This window comes from Rousettus aegyptiacus, unplaced genomic scaffold (genome assembly GCF_014176215.1).
Source record: "Rousettus aegyptiacus isolate mRouAeg1 unplaced genomic scaffold, mRouAeg1.p scaffold_m13_p_15, whole genome shotgun sequence".
NCBI classification, from domain to species: domain Eukaryota; kingdom Metazoa; phylum Chordata; class Mammalia; order Chiroptera; family Pteropodidae; genus Rousettus; species Rousettus aegyptiacus.
This window is the reverse complement of record NW_023416290.1, coordinates 24,712,714-24,739,252: the sequence shown is the minus strand read 5'-3', so window position 1 is coordinate 24,739,252 and position 26,539 is coordinate 24,712,714. Positions and strand designations below refer to the sequence as shown.

Genomic DNA, 26,539 nt, shown 5'->3' with positions numbered 1-26,539 from the left:
GTGTATTTTTGTCATTTGAAACTTTCATAAAAATTGATTCTATGCTAAGCCATAAAATGAGTCTCTATACATTTAAAAGCATCATTATTAGAGAATACATTCTCTCAGCTTAGTGCAATCAAATTAGAGTTAATAAAGTATATGTTTTAAATCCTTATAGAAAAATACTTTGTTACTTCCAAATAACTCATGGATCAAAGAGGAAATAATAATGAAAACTTTAAAATACCTAGAACTCATAAATAATAAGAATACTAAATAGCAGAATTTATGTGATTGCATTAATTTGACATTTAGAAGAAATTTTATGGTCTAAATATAAACAGCTCATTTTAGAAACTTCCTTCTATAAGGAAGGCTCAAAATTAATGAGCTAAGTTTCTAACATAGTTAAACAATAGAATAAATACCAAAAAACAGAAGAGAGAAGTTTTTAAACTTCTCTCTTGAGAGAAGTTGAATAAAAATATGAATAAAAATTAATGACATAAACAAAGAAAAAGTGGATAAACAAAGCCAAGAGTTGGTTCTTTAAAATGATTAATAATAATTCTATGGTAAATTTATAAAGAAAAGATATAAATAAATAATAGTAAAGGAAAAATAGGGACATCAACTTCATTAGGGATTAGAAACATAGTAAGAGGATACAATTCTATCTTTATGCTTATATATTTGAAAACTGATAAAATGGGCAAATACCTAGAAAATATAACTTAACAAAGTGTCAAGAAAAAATTAGAAAACCCCAAAAATTCAATTGCCATTAGAGAAGTTGAGTTGATAATTAAAAATCTTCCAAGGAAAAAAAGCACTAAAGCCAAATAATTTTACTACTAAATTCTTTCAAACTATCAAAATACAAAAACAAATTTTACATAAATTTTTCAAAGAAAAAAAGGAATTCCTGTCAACTTATTATATGAAGCTGATGTAAATAATCTTGATAACAAATCAAATATGAGAAATACAATTAAAGGTCAATATCACTAATGGACATAGATACAAAAATCCTAAATAAAACATAGCAAATAGGATCTTGGCTTTATCTCAGGAGTAAAATAATGTTTTAACAGTTGAAAATGTATAATTCTCACCATATTAGCAAAGAAAATAAAAACATAATCATTTCAATTAATGCAGAAAATGCATTTGATAAGATCCAACACCCATTCATGATTTTTTAAAAATTTCTCAGCAAACTGGGAATCCTTAACCTGATGAAGGATGTCTATCAAACAACAACAACAACAAAAAACTATACAAACTTCACTCTTAATTGTAAAACATTGAAGACATTTTCTTCAAAATCAAGAACTATATAACGATATCCAGTATCACTAGCTTCTCTTTCAGCTTTGTACCAAGGGCTCTAAAGGGCAGTTAAAAAATATAAGTTAGTACAAAGCATAAGAATTGGGAAAGTAGAAGAAAATTATTAGTATGCATGGGTAAAAATGATTACATAAAACTTTATAAAAAGTATTATACATAATAAATTTTAGTAAGACTGATGAATTACAAAAGGACAATATACAAAAGTCATTTGTACTTTTCTACTAGATTAGCAACACACAGCAACAAACAAAAATACCATTTAAAATAGCAAACAACTGTAAGCATTGCAGGTGTAGCTCTACCTAAAGATGTTTAAGAACTATATGGAAAAATTTACATTATAACAATTGACCTAAATACTCCCGCCAAAGGAAAACTTTATTATAAAAATCACCCTAAGTACTCTGCAAGGGAAAGATCAATTCTTGTGCCAGTCACTGTGCAGAGCCCTGTGTCACTTTAACGCTCACGATAGCCCTCTAAGCTTTGTTCCCTTCTTCCTGTGTTGAGTAAATTCAAGTTTAACTGTAGTTAGCACATTTTTAAGGTCCCAGAGTTCCTAACATGGTGCTGCCTCCCTGGGAAGACATTTATGTTCCCTTGAATATGATGTGATTTATGGGTAACATCTCTGGTAATTCAGGAAAGACAAGTTGATCATGTGGCCCTTTTCTGCTCAGACATGTCACTAGCACTGATTTCACTGAATAGGAAGCAAAAGTGGATGGAATTCTGTGAGTGCTGCTGATAAGCTAACTCTGGTTTGGACTGTTAAATGCCACGGGTCCACTCCAGTCGAACTAGTGGAGACAGTGACTCTACCTCAGGCTTGAGCCATTATACTCCTGAGCCTCAGCTATGTGAGCAGAACAAGGTGGGAGAGCATGTGTAACCATGCATGAATAAAAGGAGGAGAAGGAAAATAGTAATAACTCATCTCTAGGGCAAAAGAGTAAACAAACAAGAGCACCCTTCTTTGGTTATTTGAGATAAAGGCACAAGACAGAGCAAATTTAAAGCAGTGATTTAACCAATTCCCTACCTCTCCCTTCTCAACACAAGTAATCAAAAGAAAGCAAAAAACTAACAAAACAAATGGACTCAGACACAGACAACAGTGGCTACCAGAGAAAAAAGGGGTGAGAGAAAAAGGGAGAGGTAGAAGAGGGTAAAGGGGGTCAAATATTTGGGGATGGAAGGGGATTTAACTTTGAGTGGTAAACACACAGTGCAATATACAAAAGAAGTAATATTGAATTTTACACTTGAAACCTGTATAATTTTATTAAATGTGTCACCCCAGTAAATTAAAAAAAATAAAAATTCTTTCTGGTTTTATGAAGCAGACCCACAGAGATTTTGTATTCATCTTGATGTTTGTATATATTGACAACGATGCTTACAAAAGTGTGGGATGCATTAATATAGTCAAGCACGCATTAACTTAATTGCATGAGAGTGAGTATACAACCTCTTATAGTAGGTTCTTCCCTCTTACAGAAAGGCTAGGGCTTCCTCTTTAGGAAGGGGAATCTAGTTCCCAAGTTTCTTCTTCGATCTCCTTAATTAGACATGGAACAGAGAGGCAAGTCAGGTGAGGAGGCAGCTAGCAGGGAAGTAGGCCTTTGAGAAAAGATAAACATTAAAGCACTTCCCTCCAAGAGGTTATAATATGGAATGGTCTATGGACAAAAAAGATACTATAAATTCAACGTAAAAGTGTATACTATTATCCCTGCTTTAACATAACATACTGTTCCAAACATGACAATATTATGAAAGAGTAATCTTTTGCCCTTTCCCACTTGGGTCTCTGATTAAATTAGACAGTTTTGCTTATTTTGAATGAAATGTTAAGTTGTATTGGCCAGTTAATAAATTATTCTCAAGGGACTTAATTTAAGAGCATTTTTCCTTCATTATATTAAATTAGCAGCACCCCCCACCCATTTTTTTTTTTTTGGATACTCTAGCATAAATTACATTGTGATCTTTTTATTCTAATATGATTCTTATCAAAATTTAAAAGTATCTCTGGAAAGCTGTAGTGTGCGCAAAGTTCTTCTCAGTAGGTATCCTCATCACCGACTAGTTAAAATTTATATATATATATATATATATATATATATATATATATAACTATATTTTGAACAGTTCGACGTAGTGGTAGAAGAAATCATTGCCTCTCTGTAAAGATTGGATTTGGATGTTCCAGATTTTATGGTCATCATGAAGTTTGCCATGAGTTTATTCCTTGTTGTGTTCTTCGTGCTTCCCTTGCAAACCAGAATGCTACTTACCCTGGGATGCCCTCTTTAGTTCCATAATGCAAAATTGATCACTCTTCTTCTACATTCTTATAACTTACTATAATGTGATGTTATGGCACAAAAATATCAAAATCAAGAGCCTTGAGTTTAAGACCTGTTTTTGCTACTTCTTTACTACTTAGGCTAGTATGTAAAACACTTTGAGCCTCATTTTTCACATCTATCAAATGGAGGTAATAATGCCCACTTTCTTCAGTTAAAGGATTAAATAGATAACATATGAGAAGGCTCTAACTAGCCATAATACATTATATTAGTGTTAGGTGTTAATGTTACCCTGCTATCTTTTGTTCGATTCTCAATTATATTATTTTTATTTGACCCACTCCTCTTATATATCCTACAATGTATTAATCCCAATAAGCTTCAAATGAATGCATTAGTGAGCGAGTAGGTGAATGAATATTTCTGTGAACAGTCTGCAATCAGGTATTTATGTGAGTTTGCTGTATATGTATTTACCAGAGAGACTCATCCAGTATTTATTAAGAGCCTGCTATAGCTCAGATAGAGAATATGGGAGCAGTTTCAACCCTCGGTCAGGGTAGAATTAGTAGTTTGCAAGTGGTTACTGTTGCATAAAGTTTTCTTATGGAGAAGGTTGCAGATATAAGGTAAGATTTTTAAATGTATTATATTGAACATCATAATATATTCATTTCATTTTTTTTAAATCTAAATATATCCATAATTTTAAAATTTCAGAGTTATCTCTAAAAGTATTTGTTAAAGGTGTACAAGAAAACATGCACTTATATTACATTACAATTTTCCTTTAAAAGTTTATGTATAATGATAGGGTAACATGCCTCTTTGCAAAGTATATTTTTCTAATTGATTTTTAAGTGTTTGATTTTTTCCCATTGTTTGCACTTTTTAGCACAATGAATTGGACATCCTACCAACTTTCAAAAGTGCCAATAAGTTTTCTCATCTTTTTTCCACAATTATCCTATGTTTATCCAGTGAGATCTCTTTCAAGTTGTTTCCTTTATCCCTTTTTTTCCTTTATACAAATTTTTGAAGGTATGTTATAATCAATACAGTTTACCCACGTAAAATAAATGCACCCATTTAAGCATAGAGCTCAATGGGTTTTGACAGATGTTTCTACCATATAATACCCACCACAATCTATGGCCATGCTACCCTGAACAAGCCTGATCCTGTCTGTTCTCAGAAGCTAAGCGGGGTTCAGGCCTGGTTAGTACTTGGGTGGGAGAACCACCTAGGAAGATTAGGTGCTGTAGATGTAAAAAGTAAAAAAATAAGAGCTTGTAAGCTGACAAGGTCCTTACAGTCTGTGAGGTCAACCAAGGTTTGCCTCAGCTAAAAAATAAAAAATTAATTAATTTATTTATTTTTTAAAAAAATGCCCACCACAATGAAGACATAGACTATTTTCATTACTCCAGAAAGTTCCTGTATATCCTCTGCTGTAAATCCTTCTGCGCTTTTCTCAGGCAGCTATATATCTGCTTGCCGTCACTATGAATTCAATTTGCATTTTTATAATTTGATATAAATATAAACTACACTTGACGTATTTTTTCCTAGTCAGCAAAATTTTTTTCAAGATTTATTCCTATTGCCTCATGTGTCAGTAGTTCCTTTTCATTTTCCTTTCTGTTGCTGATTAGTAGTTCATTGTAAGAATATAACATAATTTATCCATAACTATTTTGAACATTCGTTTCCAGTTTGAGCCTATTATTTAATGAAGCTGCTATAAATATTTGTCTATTAATCTTTATGTGGACATACAATTTTATTTCTTTTGGGAAAATACCTTTAGTGTAATGACTAGCCATATAAGTATATGTTTAACTTTGTAAGAAACTGCCAAAGTGGTGCTCACTTCAGCAAAACATATACTAAAATTGGAACGATACAGAGAAGATTAGCATGGCCCCAGCAAAAGGATGACATGAAAATTCATGAAGCATTCCATTTTTTTAAACAGACATAGAGAGACCAAAGGGTTGGTTACTGGAAGAGAAGTGGTGGGGGGATGGGTGAAAAGGAGAAGGGGAATATAGTAAATAATATTGTAGTAAGTTTACATGGTGCGTGATGATTGCTAGAATTTGTGGGATGATTACATTGTAAGATATAAAAATGTTGAATATTGTACACCTGGAACTAATTAATGTAATCAGTATAAGATTGTATACTAACTATACTTCAATGAAAGAATTAATTTAAAAAAATAAGCTGCCAAACTATATTCTATAGTAGCTATATCATATATAGTCTCACCTAAAATGCATGATAGTTCCAGTTTTTCCCATTCCTCAGTGAAACTTGATACTGTGAATCATTTTCACTTTACCCTTTCTAGTGAGCATGTAGTGATATCTCATTGTGGTTTTAACTAGCACTTTCCTAATACCTAACGGTATTGTGCGTCTTTTTATGTATTTATTGGGCATATGTGTATCTTCTTTGATGAAGTATTTATTCATGTTTTTGGACATTTTATTTTACATTGAAATGATGTAAAACTAGCCATTTTAATGTGAACAGTTCAGTGGCATTTAGTATATTCACAGCGTTATGCAACCACCACTACCATCTAGTTCTAAAACATTTTGTCTATGGCCGTGCTACCCTGAACGCGCCTGATCCCGTCTGATCTCAGAAGCTAAGTAGTTAGTACTTGGATGGGAGACCACCTAATAAGACCAGGTGCTGTAGACATAAAAAATAAACAAATTATAAATAAATAAAACATTTTAATTACTCCAAATATCCATAAAACAGTTAACAACCATATCTTTGAGATATTGTGGGTTCAGTCCCAACCCACTACTGCAGTAAAGCAAATATCACAATGGAGTGAGTCACACAAATTTTTGGTTTCCCAGTACATATAAAATTTATGTTTATAGTATCCTGTCATCTACTAAGTGTGCGATAGCATTATGTCTTTAAAGAATGTACATATGTTAATTTTAAAATACTTTATTGCTAGAAAGATGCTAACCATCATTTGAGCCTTTAGAAATTAATAATTTTTTTGCTAACGTAGAGTCTTGCTTTGATGTTGGTGCCTGCTGACATAGCAGGGTGGTGGTTGCTGAAGGTCAGGGTGGCTGTGGCAATTTCTTTAAATAAGACAACAGGAAGTTTACCACATTGATTGACTCTTCCTTTCACAAATGAGTTCTCTGAAGCATGCAATCCTGTTTAATAGCATTTAACCCACAGTAGAACTTCTTTCAAAATTGGAGTCGCACCTCTGAAACCCTGCCTCTGCTTCATCAGTTAAGTTTATGTAATATTCTAAGTCCTTTTCATCATTTCAACAATCTTCACAGTATCTTCACTAGGAATAGATTCCATCTCATGAAACCACTTTCTTTGCTCATCCGTAAGAACACCGATGGTGGCTGTGGTAAATGTGTACCATTCTCTTCAGGCCACTGCCTCCAGGAATGAGCCAGGGGATTTGAGTGTGATGCTGTAGGCGGAGGCGAACAGACCAATGGCATCACTAATACTGGTGCTGGTGTAGGTCTTGTGGTGATACTTGGTGCCATTAGGAATGTCCCAGTCCCAGTGAAGAAGCATTTGTGACATGGCTGTACACCCAAGCCCCGCACTGCAAAACCTGTCTGCTCTCTATGCCCAAGGGCCTTAATTGCCCTAATTTCAATATTCTTGTGTCTCAGGGAATAGGAAGGGCAGAGAAGAGGAAGAGAGATGGGGGAACAGCTGATCAGTGGAGCAGTCAGACACACATTTATCAGTTAAGTTCCCTGTCTTGTATGGGTGCAATTCATGATGCCCCAAAACAATTATAATAGTAGCATCAAAGATTACCGATCACAGATCACCATAACAAATATAATGATAATGAAAATTTTTGAAATTTTTGAGAATTACCAAATTTAACACAGACACAGGGTGAGCAAATGGTGTTGGAAAAAATGGCACCATTCGATTTGCTTGAGGCAGGGTTACTACAACCTTCAATTTATAAAAAATAGAATATCTGCAATGCACAATAAAATTAAGTACAATAAAACTAGCTATGCCTGTAAGACCTGTTTCTCTCTCCACCTACCCCCTGGCAACCACCATTCTGTGTTATGACTCAATGGTTTTAACTGTCCTGCATATTTCATAGAAATGGAAATCTACAACATGTGATGTTTTTCTGTCTTGAGTCCATTTTTTGATTGGACTGTTTGTCTTCTTACTATTGAGTCTTAAGAGTTCTTTTTGTATCTTGGATACAAGTCCTTTGTCAGATATTTGGTTAACAAATATGTTCTCCTAGCGTGTGGTTTGTCTATTCATTTTCTTAATGGTATCTTTTGAAGAGCAGAAGTTTTAATTTTGGTATGTCAAGATAATCAACTTTTTTCTTTTATAATTGGTGTTTTTGTGTCCTGATTGACAAATATTACCTACCCAAAGCTGACAAAGATTTTTCTCCTTTGTTTTCTTCTAAAAGTTTAGTTTTTATATTTGGGTCTATGATCCATTTTGAGTTATCTTTTTTTGTAAAATATGAGACAACAGTTAAAGTTGTTGTTGTTGTTTTTCCACATATGGATATCTAGTTGTTTTTTTTTTACTGCCTCTAGTAGCAGATGAAACAGGCTAAAATAAGGAAAACAATTGAAGTCTGTCCATGAAGTGATCATGTCTTATTCTTTTAGTCTGTATTGTGAGTAGTTACACACTTCTCTTACCCTAGCCCATAGTGGTAAAAACCAGTCTTTTCTAAGGAATTTTTCTCATCAAGAGGAAAGATGTATAGATATTGACATCTGACAGCCAGATCACCCACGAGGTGTTCATGGATGATAAGTTCCACCTGCTCATTCAGAGATTCTAAGAATCTTGTTAGAACCATTTTCGTAAATAAGAACAGGCAGCAGAATCACTGGGGCCTGAAAAAAAGCTTCTTAAAATGAAGTTATGAATATTACAACCATAAAACAAAAGAGGACACTATTGAGAGGGAGGAAAGCATCTTTCAGAGCTTAAAAGAGAAATCTTGGAAGTCAAAAATATGAAAACAAGAAATTATTAAAAACTTAATTAGAAGTATTGGAAGACAAAGTTGAGGAAACTCCCAGAGAAAAATGGAAAAGAGGAAAGATAAATTAAGAAAATTATAGGAATAGACTAGGATATCCAATAAATGACTTAAAAGTAAACATGATTCTACTGTAAAAGGGTCCACCCTTTCACTCACCTAGTACATAGAAACAGATCTTACCTATGCATATCACCATGCAATGTCGGTGTCCTGGGAACTAAAACCTCATCTCCCAGAGAAAAGGGAGAATTAAAAAAGCAAGATTGGGCTTAGAATGGAAAAATTATTTCCAATGTAGAAATCTAGACCCAACCAAATTCCCATAAAGTTTGAGTAAATTATCGACAATTTCATGAATTACTTCAGAAATTTTACTTTCCACTCCCTCCTTTTCAGCAAGCTAAAAGATGTGAGCTACTAACTTGAAGAAATCAATTAAGAAAGGAAGGTGCGAGATATAGGAAATAGGAAATCCAACATACGAGAGCAGCAAAGAGAACAACTCAGATTTTCTGACAGATCTCAGGATGACTAGTGCACGACAGTTCAGTCTTGAGCAGAGCAGAAGGCTCTGGGACAGCCTCTACAGGGTGGAATACCTGTGAGGTTCTGCATCCTAAAGGAAGATTTTGATAATTGGCAGAGGTTTGGTGTAGAATTTATGGTGAGAACATAGAAGAGTAATTTTTAAATGCATAAGGAAAAGAAAAATAATCATTTTTTACTATTTTTTATCAAATTTATTGGAGTGACATTGGTTAACAAAATTATATATGTTTCACAATAAATCGCAGAGAAGAAAACATAGGTACTAAACTTAAGAACCTTGGACTTAAAAAGGATTTTATGAATTTGACCTCAAAGATAAGGGATGTAAAAGCAAAAATACAAGAATAAGACTATATCGAACTAAAAAGCTTCTGCACAGCAAAACAGACGATCAATAAAAGAAAGAAGCCACCACCCAAATGGGGGAAGATATTTGCAAACAACACCTCTGATAAGGGGCTAATATCCAAAATATACAAAGAACTCATACAACTCAACATTAACAAATAAACAATTCAATTAAAAAATGGGCAGAGGACCTGAACAGACACTTCTCCCAAGAAAACATGCAAATATCCAACAGACATGTGAGAAGATGCTCAATTACACTAGCAATTAGGGAAATGCAAACTAAAACCATGAGATACCACCTCATACCTGTTAAAATGGCTGTCATCAATAGAACAGGTAATAACAAGTGTTGAAGAGGTTGTGAGGGAAGAGGAACCCTAATTCAGAGTACTTATGTTTTCTTCTATGCAATTTATTATTTCATGTCTTATATGTAGGTTTTTGGTCCATTTTGAGTTAATTTTGATATATGGTGATAGACAGCAGTCTGGTTTCATTCTTTTGCATGTGGTTTTCCAATTTCTCCAGCCCCATTTATTGAAGAAGCCTTTCTTTTCTCCATTGTATGTTTTTAGCACCTTTGTTGAAAATTATTTGCTCATGTATATGTGAGTTTATTTCTAGGCTCTCAGTTCCGTTCCATTGTCTATGTGTTTGTTTTTCTGCTAATGCCATGCTCTTTTGATTATTGTCTCTTTGTAGTATAATTCAAAGTCAAGCAGTGTGATACCTCTGGCCATGCTCTTTTTTCTCAGGATTGCTTTGGCTATTCAGGGCCTTCTGTGATTCCATAGAAATCTGATGATTTTTGTTCTATTCCTCTTTTTAAAACGCCATTGGGATTTTGATGGGAATTGCATTAAATCTGAATAACGCTTTGGGTAAAATGGTCATTTTAACTATACTGATTCTTTCAATCCATGAACATGGAATATCTTTCCTTTCTTTCATGTCTTCTTCAATTTCTTTTAATAATGTCATGTTGTTTTCAGTGTATAGATAGGTTCTTCGTGTTTTGTTAAGTTTATTTCTAGGTATTATATTCTTTGTGTCTCAATTGCAAAAGGAATTTTTATTTCTATTTCTTTTTCTGAAATTTCATTGTTAGTGTATAGGAACACAAGTGGATTTTTTTTTTTTTTTGAAGTTTAGTGATTGTTCATTGTCACACAGAGCTAATTTGGCACTACTGGGATTTGATACAGGATTTTTAGGCTTCAAACCCATATTCTTCCCCTATTCATAAGAATCCACTTAGTTTCTTTTGGCTTCTGCTATCCCTAGAACTACCTGGACTACTTGGTTTTGAGAATTACCACTCTAATGCTGTCTCTAATCTAGTTAGCAATTATTATTAATCACCTGTACAGCTAATATTTTCTAGTAATTTAATTAAATTACAAAATGAGAAAACAATGAATTCAGTTATATAATACAAGTGGATTTTTGTACACTGATTTTTATCCTGCAACTTTATTGTATTTAATTATTGTTTCTAATAGGGTTGTTTTTGTTTGTTTGTTTGTTTTCGGTAGAATCTTTAGGGTTGTCTATATAGAGAATCATGTCATCTGCAAAAAGTGACAGTTTGACTTCTTCATTCCCAATTTGGATGCCTTTCATTTCTTTCTCTTGCCCGATGCTCTAGCTCGGACTTCTAATATTATATTCAATAAGAGTGGTGAGAGCAGGCATCCTTGTCTTGTTCCTGATTTAGAGGGAAAGGTTTCAGTTTTTCACCATTGAGTATGATATTAGCTGAGGTTTTGTTATATATGACCTTTACTATGTCAGGGTACTTTCCTTCTTTACCCATTTTATTAAGTGTTTTAATTATAAATGGCTGCTGTACCTTGTCAGATGCTTTTTCTGCATCTATTGATATGATCATATGATTTTTCTTTTATTTTTCTGTGTTGTGGTAATCGATTTGTGGTGATTAATTTGTGCACGCTGAACCATCCTTGTGCCCATGGAATGAACCCCACTTGATCGTGATTTATAATATTTTTAATGTATTGTTGTATGCAATTTGCTAATATTTTGTTTAGGATTTTTATATCTGTATGCATCAGAGGTACTGGTGTGTAGTTTTATTTTTTTGTGTGTTATTCTTACCAGGTTTTGGTATTGGGGCAATGTTAGCCTCATAAAATGAGTTAGGAAGTTTTATATTTAAGACTATAAATGTCCTATAATATCCTCGTAGTTCATAAGTTTTGATATGTAATTTTTTTTAATTATCAAGTTCAACATATTCTTTTCTGCAGTGATTTCGTATTTGTTCTAAGAGTTGAAAAGAATATAAAATTTCCAAAGTAGGAGGATTTTTCTAAGTACATTTTTTTTTTTTTTGCTTTATTTCTCATTTAATTATATTGTATGCAGAGGATGTGCCCTATGCCAAAAGTCCCCAACATTTTTGGCACCAGATACCAGTGCTCCTGTGAGAATCTGATGCCTGATAATCTGAGGAAGAGCTGAGGCTGTGATGCTAGCGTTGGGGAGCGGCTGTATCTGCAGATGAAGCTTTGCTCTCTCGCCCGCTTCTCACCTCCTGCTGTGTGGCCTGGTTCCTAACAGGACAAAGACCAGTACTGGTCTGCGGCCCAGAGGTTGGAGACTCCTGCCCTATAGTGATTCTTGGAAATTCATTCAGACTTGCAAGTGCCTGGTCACTTTTTTTTTTAATGTTCCTTGTGCACTTGAGAATGCACTTATTTAGTCATGGGAAGTTTTTCTAATTGCATATCCAACAGATTAAACTTGTTAGGTATACGCAAGTTTTCTAAATCTTTACTATTTTTTTCTCTGATTGATAATGATTGGCAGAGGTATGTTGAAATTTCCCACAATGATATTACATTTGTGACTTTCTTCCTGAAGTTTTATCAATTTTTTCTTTATATATTTTAAGGATAAGAGTATAAAGGCTTAGAATTACATGTCTTCATGATAAATTAACCTTTATTAATATTAATATTAGTGACCTCTCTATCTTTAATAATGCTTTCTCATTTAAAATCTATTTTGTTTACTCTCAAAAGCAACTCCTCAACTTCTTTTTGGTTAATCTTTGCCTGAAACAAATTTTTTTGTCCTTTGAACATATCTGTGTTTTAGGGGGTTCCCTGTCAACAACTTATTGGAAGACTTTTTTCTTTCTTCAGCAACATGACAAACTGCCTTTTAACTGACAAGTTTAAATCATTTTTATTACATTTCTAATATACATAGACTTATGTCTACCGTCTTACTTATTACCTTACATTTTCCTGCCTTTTTTAATGCTTCTTTGCATTTTAAAATTTTTGTCCATTTGCCTGTGTTTCTCATTCTATTTTTCTACCTAGTGATTTGGAAGTTATGCGCCCTATTTCTGTTCTTTTGGTTGTTATCTTTGAAATTTTACTGCTTGTATATATTAATGAAGTCTAGAGTTATCTTAATCCTGCTATGAGATAAGAGGACTTGGGAACATTTGAACTCCAATCAATTCATTTGACTTACTTGCTATCTGTTTCTAGTTTTTCAGCTCTTAACACATTAATTAGTATTATTAGTCATGTTGTTATTTTATCTTATCATGTTTATTTTGATTCTTTTATATTGTTGACTCAGTAGTCCTTGTATCTTAGACTTTTTTTCCAGGATAATTTCCTTCTTCCTAGGTTATATAATTTAGAAATTATTTTAGTAATTACTTTAGTAACTAGTACATATTTCAGGCTCTGTAGATGGACAATGTGTCCGATGTTTCTTTATTTTAAAATGTCTTTATTTTACCATCATTCTTGAAAGAATGGCTTTCAGATATGAAAATATTTCATTATTTTCTGGCTTCATTCATTGCTCTGGAAAAGGCCAATGTATATCAAATTTTTATTCACATGAAGATGTTCTTTCTTTTCACCCTTTTTGCTTTTAAAATCTTCTCATTGTCTTTGATGTTCCCTAGTAGTTTCATTACAGTCTTTGTATTAGGATAGGTTTCCTTTTAATTGTCCTGCTCGGCATTTGTTTTCTTCTTATATCTACAGATTTATTTCTTATATTAATTAGAAGAAATTCTCAGTTTCTAGAGCTACAAATTATTGCTTCTCCTTCCTCTATTTTGTTCCTCTTGAATTAGGATTAGACACGTTAGACTTAATCACTTTATCTTCTATATTTCTCCCTCATGTTTTTTAATCTCAGCTCTCAAGATGCATTCTTGGTAATTTATTCAAATTTATAATCCAGTTCACATATACACACCATCCAGAAACATATAACCATTCGTCACACCTATTTAATAAATTTTTTGTTTCAATAAATATAGCTTTTCTTTTTGAAATTTTATTTCATTCTTCTTCAAATTTGCCAAGTAATTTTATATAGCTCTTTTTCTCCTCTTTATATGTTTGTGATTTTTACCTTTTTAAAATAGTTATTTTATATTTTATATATTTTAATTGTAATATTTCAAGTCCTCGACAGATCTGTTATTTTTTCTGACCCTTCCACATAATGGTTTGTTTCTTTTGTATTTGGTGATTTTTATTTGGGCATATCTTTATTTGATCTTACTCAGTGGCAACTGAAAATCTAATTAAGGGTGCTTTTCTTCAGACAAGATTTAAATTCACTTCTGTTTTTTAAATTTAATTTATTGGGATAACATTGGTTAACAACCTTATATAAGTTTCAAGTGTATAATACATCATCTGTATATTGCATTGTATGCTCACCGCCCAAAGTCTAGTCTTTCATTACCATATATTTGACCCCCTTTATCCTCTTCATGCTCCCCCAACCCCTTCCCACTGGCAACCACCATATTGTTGTCTGTCTATGAATTAGATTGTTTTGTCTATTCATTTGTCACTTTCTGTTTTATATCCCACATGTGAGTAAAATCATATGGTTCTTGTCCTTTTCCATCTTACTCATTTCATTAAGCATGATTCTCTTGCAAATTAGGGGGGGCCCTGTGGACCTGGGAGATATTATCAGGAAGTCTAAACTTAGTCTACTGCCTTTTGCCAAGGCAGTATTTAAGGTTCATAGCTCGATTTAGCTTTCCTTTATTCATTGTTTGTCATCTGTTTGTTTCCAACATGCACTCTTCTTTATACCCTCAACTTTAAAATAGTTTTGTTTCTCACAGTCTATTCAGTGGTGTTATTTTACTAAATTTTTTCATACTCCAAGAAATATTTTATGAGAATGTGTCATTTCATAATAAATAAGACTTCATTTACCTGAATTATGAAGTGAAGGATTGAAAATTCAATCATATACAAGTTTTTATAAGTACTGACCTTTGAACTTAAAAATTGGGGGTGGGGGGAATCCCATAATGTCACTGGATATCTATTAGGTCTATGTTGCTGCCATTTGGGACACTAGTTTTTATCCTGCTGGGATATGCATTTCTGTAAATATGTATCTGCTCAGAGAAAAGGAACATATTCTCATCAAATGTTATTGTTATTCTCATCATAATGTTACACTGAAGCTCTTCTCAGTCTTGAGCATTTATACAAAATATATTACCTGTTATGGCAGATAGGATAAACATGGGGAAGAAGATGCTCTGTTTCTGGACAACAGTATTATATTTAATTTGAAAGGGTGGCCTTCTTTATGTGCTTTTAAACCTTATTAGGCTTAGGGTTTAATTTTATGCCAAAAGACAAGTTCTCTCTCCTTTGTTTTGTGGATAGTGATCAAAAACTGGCATGTACAAATCTAAAAAGTGCATGTTTAAATTTGACTTCATTTACCCTGATTCATCCATTTAAGAAGATGACTACCCATAAATTTCTAGTGAAGGAAAGGAAATCTTGATCTCTCTATTGAATCAAAAAGTGTCTTCTAAAAGACCAAATGTGAATGCTTTTTTTGTAGAGTCTGCCTTCTCATGCAAGATGCCTGTGGAATGTTCAGTGAAGTGTACTCAGAGTGCACCATCTTGAAGAACAGACAGTTGGAAGGGAAATCCTGCAGCCTGGCAGGGATGAAGGTTTCATAGAAGGCCACAAGAGGAAGATGATGACACACTATAATAGCATACAATTGACTATAATGGCTGGTTCTTTTATTAGTCTTTTACCTATAATTTTATTTTTAAATGAGGATCCTAGAGTTTGCCTGTAACATAAGACCAAGGGTTGAGTGGAGCCCATGAAATACCGCTGAGGGAAAAATAATAATTGACAACAAAAACAATTACACAAGTTTAGTGATTCATAATTTTATAAAATTAAGATTTTAAAATGTTATGTGTATTTTAATTCTAAAAATTTGTTTTCTGTATGTTATCACATATTTTTGCTTTTCATGGTAAAAATGCTTTGTTCTCTGTCAAGTTTTATGGCATCTCACCCTAAAATATTGTTTTGGATAGGCAGAAGTGGAATGGTATGTATATATGATCCAAACTGTAGCTTTTACATTTAAAATAATCATCTTAATCCATGATTTTGGGAAAAGAAGAAATGTTTTTAATGGAACTATCCAGTCACATAGAGAATTAGCATGAACCACAAATTTGGGATTTTTCTTAATCTTATTAATCTCAAATACTGTGTTACTCTCTTGATGTTAATGTTTTGTTTAATTATGGTAACATCTGAGCTTATAACAATATATGAGGGAGAAAAAAAACCCATTATGAGTATATGATATTCTGATTTTGAAGCAGTTATTAATAGCATCTTTCAGTGGTTTGCATAATCACCATTCTAGCCATCATTCTAAATTGTGAACATTTACTGAGCATTTCTCCTGACTGACTTCTATAGTCGGTCAGCTGTCCCATGGGCCTCAACTCTATGTCTCATCTGTCTTTCGTATGGCACTGTGAAGATGGTTGACAGCTCTGCCCAAGTGCTTGTTTTCCTGAAAGATGTATATTTCATAGACAGATCTCCTTTAAGCACTGGGTAGACACAAGAATATTTTATTGCTCCATGTAGATTTGCCTTGTAACAAATGCTTCCTTTTGTTTCTAAAAGGGTGGCTATATTATAATGTAATTTGCTTATAGATTGGAGTGGAGTAGGGGCAGGGGTGTTGCTCAGACATTTGGAAAAGTATACAAAGATACGTGAAAAGCTTCACTGGGTCATATGAACCTTATTTTTTAGTAAGACTGAACCTCATTTTAGTCCTCAGAATCACAAGCATCTGAAAAGACTAAATGTAGTTATGGTAAAAGATATTGCTACCATGGCAAAGACCTGACAGCATTAACTCCATCGGAGCCATTCAGGAGATTGTCTTCCTTGACATGATCTCTACACCTGAGCCTCCCAGGATACAGTGTCCTCCCATCTCAGGAGAGTCTCTGTACGGGGCAGCAGTTGTTTGGGCTGTCAGGTTTCCTGGTCTACCCCAGGCCAAGGGGAGACTGGCTCCATAACCAGAGATGCACTTCTTGCTGGAGATTACAGGATGTAACTTCTTATGGAAATAATACTGGTGAGTGATAGCCAAGACTGGAATTAGGCGGTCTTTGGCTCTATAAAGTTTATGTTCTTACATGATGCTCTACATTCATGTGTGTACCTAATGTTTGATCTTGTTTTGATGGGTTAAAATGGAAGCTGTACAACATTGTCACAGGAAATGAATTTTTTTTTCCCATGTGAAATGCACTGAATATTTCGAATCATTCATTTACAGACTTTTGAAAGCCACTCCTTTTTTAAGTTGGTGACTGAATATCTGATGCTTTTTTTTTTTTAGCTTGGCATTAATTTCCTTATCATTTGTATTTAACTTTATTTTGGCATGCAGCCATTTAAATAAATATTTAAATTGCTTTTTTGTTCTTTTGTAAGCTACATTTCTTTGAAACAAATTATTAAATAGTTTTGGGATGCTGGGTGTTATAATTGCCGATTAGTGATATCATCAATTGTCAGTCATCCACCAGTAGCCCAGTAAACACAAATTGTCTTCCCCCCCCCTCAAATTATGATGTTTCTTAGCAACTCTCATAAACTTTAACAAAATACACTTACTTCCAAAAGTTTGAGCTACAATGATTAACTATAATTATACAATTTCAGTATCTAATACAGAAAATAACTTTTTTGCTAGTTGGAAGATAGTTGTATGTTTAGGCTAAATCATGGAGTCTTATAGATTTTGGCTACCAGATTTCATCTGGTCCATGGTTATTGTAAAGGAAAATCACTACTCCCTTTGAAGTAGACTGATGACCTCAGAGCCATCAAGTCAGATAAACATGATGTTGGACCACTGTGCAGGGAGCACCACTCTGTCCACCAGCCTCTTTTGGGAAGGCTTACAGAAAAACAGCTGTCATATTTTTTGTGTTTCTCTGACATATTTTTGAAGTTGAGTGTCTATACCGACTGGTTAAAGTAAGAAGAGTCAGAAAAATAGCCTGGATTTAAAGGAAAAGGCTACCATTTTCAAAATAACACTGAAGCATGCTTGCTAAGCAGAATGTGGAGCTCTGCCTATGCTTTTCTCCTCTCTGGAACACTCCTTGCTGTTTGTTCAGTGACTTCTCCTACGGACTACCCCTTGAACTTTCTTCCCAAGTGGCTTGTGCATCAGTTTAGTAGGTCAAACAAGTAGAAAAGTCACATTACTTTGATGTCGTTCTATGTATGAACTTTATCTTTTTATTGCTGATTATTGTATTTTTTATTTTTATATGATAAGGTAATACTGAGGGGGAAAAAAGAAATTTCCTGAAATATGTTAGCCCTATTTATATGGAAAATATAGCTATCAATTTTTTTTGTGGGGGAGGGGGACATCTTTTGGTTCAAAATCCTACTAGTATTTATGTCTCAAATTATTAAACCTATATATTGAAAATATTAATTTTTAGGTACCATTTTATTTAGATCTCTTGAGTGTCCCTTTAAGAGTAAAGTATTGGAGAAGATTTTATTGCAGAGCATTAATTAGTACTCACTGTAAACAGAGGGCTCCACCTGCGTACTGCGAATGACAAGGAAGCAATTGATACTATCTTTGACCTTGAATTACACCCCTTAGAACAGAAAATTAGGTAGACACTAGTATTAGAGCAATCGATGCTTTAAGTAACTAGATCTTAACTGACTGATCTCAAAAGGTTTTATGAAAGAAGTGAGTGAGAACAAATGCTTTAAACATCTTGATTTGGCAGAAGGAAAGTTCTCTTCAAGTTGGTGAAATGTTATCTGTGAAAACAAAAGCAAGATTAAGAAAGATGGGTGCAAAAAAAGAAGAAAGAGGGTTTATTGAAAAGATAATTCACTCATTTATTCTATAAATATTTAGGAACTGTGAGTGCTATGCCCCTGGCTAGTTGCTGTAAAATTAAGCTCTGTGCTAGATTTTTGGAATTTATTCCAGACCAGAATATACTGAGGTATAAAGTCAGCTAGATAAAGCCTTAAAATCCTATTATTAGGGATTCTGCATTGGTACAAGAGAAAGTTAGGGGCACTGTGAATTTTTGAGAGGAGAAAAGAAGAGGTAATAGAAATGAAAGTGAGATTAGATTATCTTACTGTTGTATTTATAGTAGATTTGACATAAAGGGAGAGAGATTGGGGCAGGGCTATAAGTTTGGAAACTTCTGCAGCAACTGAGGGAAGAGCAAAGAACCAGTTACCAGTCAATTTTGAATTTCTGGTACCTACAGGCAGTTCTAGTAAAGAGCTGTGGCAGATGCCAAGAGATAAAATAGACCACTTCCAACAGCTTATGCACCAGCAGGAGATCCCAGGAGGAGACCTAAAAAGGCACCATCTGACAAGTGCCTAATGGAGAAAGCTGTGGCTGATAGCCACCACCACTGAGGAAGGCTCAGAGGATAGTTAAGATTTAAGAATCCTAAGGAGAACAAGAAAGGCCTGGGACTAAGGACTAGAATGATGAATGGAGGAAGAACAGCCTTCATTGTCTGAACAGCCATTTGCCTCCCCTGGGAGAAGGTATGGAGATAAGAAGAACACTGCTGTCTGATTAGCTTTAATGAAAGAATAAGCTATTGGGTACTTGGGAGGGGGTTGCATTTCAGAGAATGATCCAATAAATAGTTTATTGTTTAAATAACAGCTTTTGTTTCCAAGGTAGCAGATGAAGTGCTGATAAATTTACACTAAAAGCCAAGCTTAGTCAACATGCTCAAAAACTAACCTAATGGTCAGGAAAACAAAGTCCCTTAGAAGCCCTCTTCCCAATCTCTAGCTGCTGTACTGTGGCCTTTGGACCCACCCCCCTTGTCCCCCCACCCCCTACTAGAGCATGTACCATTTCCTGGGCCTAGAACACTTTGTTTTTCTCCTGGGCTTTATTTAAGCCTCACCTTTCCCTCACAGGCCAGTCATCTGTGTTCCTTCATTAAGACTCTTGGCACTGCCTCCTTTGTCTCCTGCAGCAGTTACTGCTGCGTCGCCCCCTCCCCTCCTCCACCAGGGCACCCAATGGTAACAGTGCTTCAGTGCCTATGCTATGTCCAGGGCTGTGTGGGATTCCCACCAGAGTGGTATATTTTAATGTAAATAAGAGTGACACAGAAGTTTAAGTTTGACTATGTTCAATTATTTTATTTGTTTGTTTTATTTTTATTTATTTATTTATTTATTTATTTAGGTAATACACAAACACCAACACTTGTATGAGGAGCATTGGGATGGCTTTCCCACACTGGCCTGCGCCACGTGCTGTGCTGCCCAGATCTGAGTCACACTAACTTATTGACATACAGACCTTGTTCTGATCACTGTTGCACCCCTTGTCACAGTGTAGCCAGTGGTCCCAACCTTTTTGGCACCAAAGACTGATACTCATATGAGAATCTAATGCCTGCTGATCAGAGGTGGAGCTGAGGCAGTGATGCTAAAGCTAGAGAGCAGCTGAAAATACAGATGAACCTTTGCTCACTTGTGCACCACTCACCTCCTGCTGTGCAACCCATTTCCTAACAGGCCGCTGATTGTTACCAGTCCAGAGTTTGGGGGCCCTTGGTGTAGACAATCAGTAAATTGTTGATGTTTATGAGAATGCCTAGTGGCCAGTATTTCAGACTGGCCTGCTGATCATTAGGCTCTGTGAGCGTAGGAGCTGTTTCTTGCTCACCGTCATATTTCTTGTATGTAGACTCTGTTCTCACCTGCTTCTTACAGAGGAGGGCGTGAAACTGAGGTGAGGTTGATTGGCCCAGGGTGACACAATTGGCCGGGGTCAAGCTCTAGTGGGCATCAAGGTGTTCAGTCTCTTGTGGAGACCCTTGCCTTCCCTCCTGCTGAGTGTGACCCAAAGTGTATAAAAGTTCAGTAGAAGAATTATTCAACACAAGTTAGCTGGGCTGGGTTCGGGTTATCATTGAGGAATCATTTCAGATGCCCTTTTAACAGGAAAATATATAGTGGTAAGAGCTCTCCTTGGGTAAGAAACTTCAGTAGTAATTTCCTTCCTTTGGTTTTCCCTCTTCAAAAAGGCCACCCTTTCAGAGTCATATACTTTCCTTAGGGTTTGAGGTCCAGAATCTCTTTGCTCATTGTCGTGGTTGAAAACCCTCTTTTAAGAGGGACATTCTTAAGAATCCCTTTACGATTTTGAAAAATAAAATTGTTCCTGATGGCTTTACCCAAGTTTTTACAAGAAGAATAAAATGTCACTAAAAGATAATGTAATAAATTTGAAACCAAGGACACACAAAGAAGCAAAAGGAAGCTCCTCCTAAAGAGCCCCATATTATTAATTCAAGCCCTTAATCAGTTTAGAAGTGCATTTTATGTTTTCTCTATTGGGTTTTTTTTTAATTCCAGTGTTTCATACCATTAGTATTTTAATTCAGAATTAAATCTTTTTATTGTCCTTTAACAGTAGTTTTATTTTTCAATCTCTTTTGATAGTTGTACAGGAAAGCATACAACAATAAAAGTGAAGTTTAAATAAAGAATTCTTCAAGATGGTATCCTTTCTTCTGATAATCAATACTTGAACATCAACTTTCCTTGGTTGTTAATATTGTGTATGTGTTGTTTTTGTGGTCTGATGTATTTTTCTCTTGACATTACTTTTTACAGAATTCTTTGTATATCTGCACTGCCTGTATCCTTTTATTTTGCTGCTGTGGTGTTCTCTAATTTGAGAACACCCCAGTGGACATTCTGCATATAGTAGAAAGAGTCTTAACTTGAAATCAGGAGACCTGAATTATACTCCTGGCTGTCCTACCAATACCAGTCGATCGGGACCCTAATTTGTCTGAAAATGAAAGGACTAATCTAAATAAACTTCAGGCCTCTTTAGGTTTGAGGATATTCCTTTCTCTTTTAGAGTTAGGACAGTGGGCTTTTATTTTTAGCTTTGTAAACATAGATACTTTTTTCATCTGAATATATTTTCCTTAAAGGAAATATTGAACCTGTAAATGAGATTAACTGGGGCACCAAGGGAAAAAGGAAAATGCAAAAGAAGTTGAATGGTGGAGCTACCATTTATCATATGCCATAAGCCATGCTGGGTGTATAGACACTGTGTGTGATCCTCAAAATAACTTCTCAGAGCAAATATTTTATCCATTTAACAGATGAGGAAATAAAGCTTGTCAACAGTACGTATCTTCCTCTAAACACACTTTTAATTGACTCTAAAGCAAATTCTGCTTCTAATATGGCAATCCTGAAGCATAGTCTAGCTTGATTGTATAAGGGATGGTGTTGAGGGGTACAGGTGGAGTGCCTAATTGTTTATTAAGAAATAAACCATTATCCTTTCCCTTCTGTTACTCTCTGTGACTGGGGTGGGGTGGGGATTGGGGGAAGACATGAGAACCCCACCCACTGCAGGCTGCTGCTCCAAAGAGATATATGCTCAGAACTAAGTACTAACCTTGCTTCTTGCCCAGGGTGGAAAAGGCCCTGTGCTACTGTCTTTCCATCACCATAGTTTTCTCTGTAAAGCCATCCATGCAGTGGTGCAGTTGATTTATTAATTAGGTTGGAGCCCAGTCACTTGGTAAAGGGACTTTTTTTGTGTTTTCTTCCTCATTATTTGACATGCCAATGTAAATTATTTTGACAAAATTAATATATTCCATCTTTGAAAGAGTATATGAAGAGAAGCTACTTGATACGTGAATTCAAGATAATAGAATAGGTTATAAAGAGGCAAAATTTTTTCAAGTATCAGAGCACATTTGTAATGATGTTTGGTAAAAAATATTTGTATCTATCAAGAAATATGGGCTGACAGATTTTGTGTGGAAATATGAGTGTTGCTGCCTATACTCTGGTGAGTGAGTAGATCATGTGACACTTTTGAAATAATAAGTACCACGTGGGACACGAGAAAAGACCAGGAACTGTTTGCAAAGTTCCAGACAGCAATATGTAGCAGGAGTTCCTTATTTCTCATGCAACTGTGTGTATAATTTCCTGCTGAGGCAGAACAGAAATGTGCAAAGAACTTGTTTTATACAAAGTCGTGTAAGTTAATATTATTATGTCCCAAGTTTTGATGAAATAGTTGAGATTAGGAAGGACATCCTGTAAAATATGAGGCATTCCAGAGTTATAAATTTATCTTAGATAATTATATAAATTTAAACAGTGATTCAAATAGTGCCAAAGGCTTTATTTCAGATATGTGTTTATTTCCTTCTTTTAGTTTCTCCAACTATGTACGATTTGAAAAGTTTTTTCCTGAAGTTCAGTGAACTAGCCTTAAGAAATGTTTAGTAATTTCTCATATCTATAAGGTGTTTGTGGATTTTCTTAGTATAAAATGGTCTCTGGGATCAGAGACTGATTTGATGCCTTTCCTGGCTACATGACCTTGGGGAAGGAAAATCTCCACATGGGTGCCGAGGTGTGGACCCAGCAAGTGGTGAATATAATCATCCTAGAAGTATTATTGAAAAGCTGTTTTACAATATGTATTGTTTTACAGTACCTTGCACCATCACAATAGAAGTTTTAAACGTGAAATCACCTCTCAAAATTCAGCCATCAATGAGGACAGCCTGTTCTGAAAGCTGTCCACATCTTTATGCAGATGTTTATGTAGACTCAGGTGACAGTGATATATTTTTCTTGGTGTTCTAAACCATGTTCTTCTTAGCTTCCATAAACATTGAACATCAGCACACAAACAGTCTCTGTCTCTGAAGAGCTCTGGTGCAGGACCAGCCTGTCCAGGACCATAGACCTACTCCCATGAGTCAGCAGAGGTGATTCAAGCAGCAGCATGTATGGCTCACCCAGGATGTACCAGGGCACACACATGAGAGGAACATGGAACTAGTGCTCTATATCCTGCTTGTCTTGATTTAGGAAAAAGAAGAACAGGCATACCAAAAGGAGATTGAGGATTGTCTAACTCCGTTGGCCTCTCTTTCCTCCTTTTTTCCCAGCCCTCATTCTGCTTATGGGTCCTGTGTAAGCTTTCCAGTAAAGATGATAGCATTACTATTTGATTGCAGAAGTCCCCAGGCTTTTGTTTCTTGGCAGCTTTGAGATTTGCTTGGGTGAGAGCTGCTAGGAAATGGAAGAAAGACAATGTTTGTAGCAAAATCATCAAGCAGAGCTGAGGAAGGGTGTAACACTGGAAATATTTCAGGGCAGGGTTAGAAGTTTCCTTGCTGGAGACTGCTATCTTAAGTTAATTATACTTTTAAAATAATAGTTTTATTGAGATGTAATTTATGTACCATAAAATTTACCCTTTTAAAAGTATACGATTCACTGGTTATTATATTTACAAAGTTGTGGAACCATCATCATCATCTAATCCCAGGGCATTTTTATGACACCATAAAGAAACTCCATACCTGTTAGCCTCTGACAAACACCAATCTGCTTTCTGTCTCTATGGATTTGCATACACTGAATACTTTATACAAATGGAAGTGTACATCCTGTGACCTTTTCTATCTGGCCGCTTTCACTAAGCATAATGTTTTCAAGGTTCATCCATGTTGTGGCATGTGTCGTTACTTCATTCCTTTTCATGGCTGCCTCATACTCCATTATACCAAATTTATCCATTTATCAGTTGATAGACGTTAGGTTGTTTCCACTTTCTGGCTATCATGAGCAATACTGCTGTAAATATTCATATACAATTTTTGCATGAACGTGTTTTCAGTTTTCTTGAAAGGGATTACTGAATCATTGCCAAACTTTTCCAAAGTGACTGCCCCATTTACCGTCTCACCAGCATAATGATACATTTTTATCACTGATGATCTAATCTTGTTAGGATCTCAAGGTTTCCATGCTTCCTATTATTTTGTTAATGATCTCCTAGACATTTGGTAATGTCTACTCTAGTGGACCAAACCTTGTTGAAGGAAATGCATTCCTTGATTCACTAAAATTCTTTATATCTCCTGTATTCTGCTTTCATGGGAAAGAATCACCAAAATCCAACTTTCTCAGGGGGGAATTGAAATAAGCTAAGTGCTTGGTCAGTGCACTCTATGGTTAAGCCTACACATTCTATACTGACAATTGACTTTTAGAATAGCACCATGAGTCACTAAAAGAACCTGAGTTATCAAAAAAGATTCAGTTATATTTCCATTATACTAATAACTGAGTCATGAAAGTGAAAGATATTTTTCGTACTTAACTTTTATTTTGATTTTCAAAATTTTTAGATTCACAGTAATTCTAGGTTCACAGTTTCTTGTAAAGAAATATATTAGAAGTTTCTACACACCCTCCTCCGTGCCACATACCACACCCACAATAACCACAGTACAATACCAAAATCAAGAAACTGATATTGGCACAATTCACGGAGCTGATTCGGATCTCACCAGTCATAGTTACATGCACATATGTGTGTACATGCATGTGCACCTTTATACAATTTTGTCACATGTGTAGCCTTGCATAACCTCCACCACAACCAATATACTCAACTGTACCACAGACTCCCTCATGTTTCCCTTATAGCCACAACCATTCCCAACCCCTAGCAACCACTAACCTGTTCTTATCATTATAATTGTGTTATTTTATGACGGTTGCATAAATATAAACATGCAGTTTATATTGGTATTAGTTTCCTAGGCTTGCTATGCAAAGTACAAAAATGAGATTTATTAAAACAACAGAAATGCCTTTCTCAAGGTCTCAGCAGGACCATGCTCCCTCTGACAGCTCTAGGGGGTGGATTCCTTTCTTTCCTCTTCCAGCTTCTGGTGTTTGCTAGCGGCGATTCTTGGCCTCCCTTGGCTTGTAGATGCATCATTCCAGCCTCACAACCATCTGCACCCTGTGTCTGATCACATGGTCTTCCCTCATCCAAATTTCCTCTTTTTATAAGGACAAGAGTCATATTAGATTAAGAGCCACTGTAATGGTATCCTAACTTGGTTAAATTTGTAAAGACCCTATTTCCAAATAAGGTCACATTCTGAGGTACTGGAGTTAGGACTTCAATAGATCTCTTTGGAGGGTCACAATTCAACCTATAACAGTTCCTTTCGAGAGTGTTTATTTTCAATTAACATAATTCTCCATAGATTCATCCAAAGAATGAATAAAGTTCAACATTTCCTCAGATATTTATTTGCCATCCTCTTTGGCGAAATGTCTGTATATGTCTTTTGCTCATTTTCTAATTGTTTTGTTTATTTGTTTGCTTACTGTTGAGTTTTTAAAGTACTTCATACATTCTAGATACAAAGTCTTTGTCAGATACACAATTTGTAAATATATCTCAGGGTTTGTAATTTGGCTCCTTATACTTTCCACAAGAGTTTTTGCAGAGCAAAAGTTTTAAATTTTTATGTGATCAAGTTTATCAACTTTTTCTTTTTTGGATCCCACTTTTGTGGTCAAGTCTAAGACAAGTCAAGTCTCTTTGCCTTGTCCTAGGTCCCAAAGTTTATCTTTTGTTTGATTTTATAGAAGATTTATAATTTTACATTAAG

General features: G+C 35.0%; 1 protein-coding gene, 1 non-coding gene and 1 pseudogene across 2 annotated transcripts in view; all 3 read left to right on the top strand.

Annotated features, from left to right (window-relative positions):
• The window catches only part of SPIDR (scaffold protein involved in DNA repair), a 379,872-nt gene that overhangs the window by 325,902 nt on the left and 27,431 nt on the right, over positions 1-26,539 (top strand). The window contains 1 exon segment of the mRNA XM_036232728.1: positions 15,517-15,658. Coding sequence (XP_036088621.1) covers positions 15,517-15,658 — 142 coding nt within the window.
• Positions 4,801-4,921, top strand: LOC118612287 (annotated as a pseudogene).
• LOC118612061 lies at positions 5,519-5,625 on the top strand. The gene has a single exon (XR_004954772.1). It is a non-coding gene; the product is annotated as a U6 spliceosomal RNA (small nuclear RNA).